The sequence below is a fragment of the Helianthus annuus genome, chromosome 2 (assembly GCF_002127325.2).
Source record: "Helianthus annuus cultivar XRQ/B chromosome 2, HanXRQr2.0-SUNRISE, whole genome shotgun sequence".
Classification (NCBI taxonomy): Eukaryota; Viridiplantae; Streptophyta; class Magnoliopsida; order Asterales; family Asteraceae; genus Helianthus; species Helianthus annuus.
This window is the reverse complement of record NC_035434.2, coordinates 161132814-161136402: the sequence shown is the minus strand read 5'-3', so window position 1 is coordinate 161136402 and position 3589 is coordinate 161132814. Positions and strand designations below refer to the sequence as shown.

Sequence of the window (3589 nt, the reverse complement as noted above, 5' to 3'; positions counted from 1 at the left end):
ACTTCGGTTCAAGATAATAACTATAACTGAACAGATGTAACCATGCACACCACAATGAAATTGACTAACCCATGACTTCGCTTATGATATATATCCACCACAATAATGCTACAATAAATATTATACAAATAAGAAAACTACCAAAACAAGTACCACAATACAAAGTGTTGTTCCCACCGCATTGCGTGGACACCCTACAAGTGTAAACATAAACATATCCAACTAGTTACTAATAAATGATAACATATAAAATAGTTATCATATTTTCCTGGTCACACCTAAACATGTTATATAACGAACGTTATTTGTTTTTATAATCTTGTATGTACAACAATTTCGTTTACATTTAGGGACAAACGACTAAACTGTAAGTCAAGTGTATTCTAAATAGAAAGATTTGAATAATACAATGTCAAAGTACCCGGAAAGTATTTTCTCACGCTTGAACATGTTATCTATTTTGACGTTTAAGTACACTTGACGTACGTATTCACAAAAATTTGATAGATACCCTTCACCCTTTTACATGTACTATGCATCTAAACATGTTAACAATTTTGACACTCGACTAAGACCAACATTGTTATATATATCAATTAACATCGTTGGTTTGCGCTAGGGATTTCTGTGGGTTTTGGCTTTTCACCACTGAAGTTTGTTTTCTTTGATTTTTTCCCCACATATACGAAAGTAAAGGGAAAATCTATGCAACATCTCATCAAACCCTAACACCTCAACAGCCATGACAGACCACCGTTATTTTATCCTTCCTTCCCTGTGATACTTCTTCTTAACAATACATACATACCCCTTTCTCCTTAAACTCACTCTCATCCATGGCTTTATGGAGTCCACGATTGCAAAGATTTCTTCTCAACAACACCTCCAACACCAACCTTAGTAAGATCGACTTCAAGAAGACCAACACGAATTTCATTACCAGAAACCGCCGCCGTTGCTCAGCGATTGCTATTGACGCTCCTTCTTATGGTCTCGCTTCTGGGATCAGATGGGGTTCCGCCAAATTACAGGGTGCTCGTGACGAGATGGAAGTCGATGCTGTAATAGTCGCTAATAACACCGACGACCTTCAAGGTTTCTATTTTGCTGCTGTTTTTTATGGCCACGCGGGTTTCTCTTCTTTCAACTTTCTCAGGTTCGTATTTTGCACTGCACTGCACACCAGCTGTTTGTGTTTACGTCTCACTGAATATATCTTTGTTCATTTTGTGAAATACAACCACAGGGAGAAGTTGTACAAGGAGTGTGTGAAGGCTCTACAAGGGGGCCAATTATTGGATAACAAAGACTTTATTGGAATTAAAAATGCCCTGCAAGAAGCTTTTCACAACGCTGATGCAAAGGAAGAAATTGGCGGGAGTTAGGTTAAGAAAATGGGGGGAAATGGGCGTCGGAGATTCGTGACCCGTTTAGTAGAAAACGGATATGGTTAGGAACATTTAATACCGCTGAGGAAGCTTCTAAAGCGTATATGGATAAGAAGCAGGAGTTTTCAGCGACAAAATCCGACCCGACCCGGAGTTGATGGTTCAGTGCCTGTGCTATGGAAGAAATCGAAACTCAAGTCGAAATCGTGGTGTAAATCGGTATATGCTTATTATTATTTTTATACAATGATTGTGTACAAATTAAGAAAAAATTTTGGTTGTTTTGTTGCAGAAATTGCTGAGACGAAAAGATGATATGGCAAACTATATTTTTAGGTGTACTGTTTCAATTGATTTTTGTGTTTGGTGGTAGTAATAATTATGAGAAGAATGTTTACATATGCCTATGCCTGAATCAGTTCAGTATGGGAACAAAACTCTTATTTTAAGTAAGGATTTTAATCTCAAAACTGATGCGGGTACGATCAAGTTTCGGCGACGTACAAAAGAGGAACGACGGTGTTCTGGCGACAATCCCTTCCGGCGCGTGTCCTGTCCTCTTCCGTAACTAGCCGGATAGGTGACCGGCGCCGGCAACACGCATCAGCCAGACTTTCTCTAAGATTCCGGTACTGAGTTCAGTTTTGTGACTTTAGTTGCTCTATTTACTTAGATATGTTACATTTCAACAAACATTTGAATATGACGCATTTAAAATATGAATCGTTTCTTTATGTTAATATGCATTATTTCTTTAAGCTAATTTCTTAGTTTTTTTAGATCAATTGCCATTCAAATTAAGTTGTATGTAACATTTGAACCCTTTTCTTAAACATTGGCTTCACATACTACCTGATGCATAAAAAATAACAAGTTGCAACTTTCTGTTATTCATTTGAATTTAATAGCATTGAGGTTGGGTAATATTTATTTAGTTTTTAATGCAAGGCAATCAACCACAAGAAAGGTAACCATGGCATCTAGAACCATTACGTTGCGTAACGCGAGGAAAAACTACCAAACTTCCGCCGCGTAGCGGCGGGTGAACACCTAGTTACCAACCAAGAACAAAAATGTAACAAGGAATTAAATTCCAATATCATGTGTGTCCACCATTTTTATTATAAAACATCACTGTTGCATAATTATATTATATTATATAACCATAAATTAGTAATACACTTGGCGTTAAAGTGGCTGTAACCTCTGTATCAAAGGTTTCATGTGTAAATAGGTGTAGTACTTTTGTGTTTAGTCTTTGTACCTTGGTATACTAAGGCTATGGGGTGTGGTTGGAGTCCCCTTGGGCTTTATCATGCCAACTAAGATCCACGTCATTGTCATGTCAGCATGGGGGCTTTATCATGCCCCCCTTTAATTTGGAGGGTGTGGATGGAGCTCGTGTCATGATTAACAAATTATTTATTTTAAATATTTATTTTTTAAAATTAAATGGCAATTTTAATAACTACAAAATTAAAAAAAAAAACATAATTTCATTAAAAAAAACACTACGAAGTCATAAAAAAAACATAACATACTAGAAAAAAAAAAGACAACATACTTAAAAAAACTACATATATTTGGATTGGTCGGGTTTTGCATATTTTGCCAAAACGGATTGGTCGGGTCCCATGGGTTGTTGGGGTTGTTGGGAAACATTGTTGAGAATTTTTTAAAAATATGAAGAGAATTGTATAAAAAGTGAGGGAGAAAGTGAGTGGAATGAGGTGAAAAAGTTAAAGAATAGTGGGTATTTATAGTGTTAATTTATAAATAAAACGGTCAAATCTTTAAATTCTTCTCGGTCCAAGCGAATGAAGCCCGTTACCATCGTCGCGAGCCTTCAATGTCGCCCCGGCATAGCGCCAGGGGTGTGGTCGGATAGTGTCGTGGGCGCTATAGAAGCCCAGCTGGCTTGGGTGGCGCCCCCACACCCTCCAGCCTAAGATGCCTGTGACTATACGTGTCTTTCATTTTATCTATTCTTTAGCCACGTGTTGTTGTGGCCTTTTACCGGTCCTTTTCACCCACCATTACCTCACAAAACCCAAATATGTAACATATGACAGAGATAGACGAACCAGAGAGAAAAAGGCCAGACCCCCAACAACAGGTGGAACCATGGCAGTATGTCATCTCCGACTTTGTCCCCACGTGGTTGATCCAGCTCTCTAAATATTTCTCTCGTATTCAATTTC

At 37.8% G+C, this 3589-nt stretch overlaps 1 protein-coding gene across 1 annotated transcript; it reads left to right on the top strand.

The window, feature by feature from the left end:
- Nucleotides 1-742: 742 nt before the first annotated feature.
- On the top strand, nt 743-2089 carry LOC110907256 (protein phosphatase 2C 57-like). Its single transcript, XM_035985150.1, has 3 exons — nt 743-1156; nt 1247-1607; nt 1681-2089. Exons 1-2 carry the CDS (start codon nt 837-839, stop codon nt 1383-1385), a joined length of 459 nt encoding a protein of 152 aa, XP_035841043.1. The 5' UTR covers nt 743-836; the 3' UTR covers nt 1386-1607; nt 1681-2089.
- The last annotated feature ends 1500 nt before the right edge of the window (nt 2090-3589 follow it).

Excerpts from the sequence above, each read along its gene's own strand:
- LOC110907256 (XM_035985150.1), top strand. The coding sequence starts at position 837 with ATGGCTTTATGGAGTCCACGATTGCAAAGATTTCTTCTCAACAACACC. Across the intron at positions 1,157-1,246 it reads TCTTCTTTCAACTTTCTCAG|GGAGAAGTTGTACAAGGAGT; the intron begins GTTCGTATTTTG and ends ATACAACCACAG.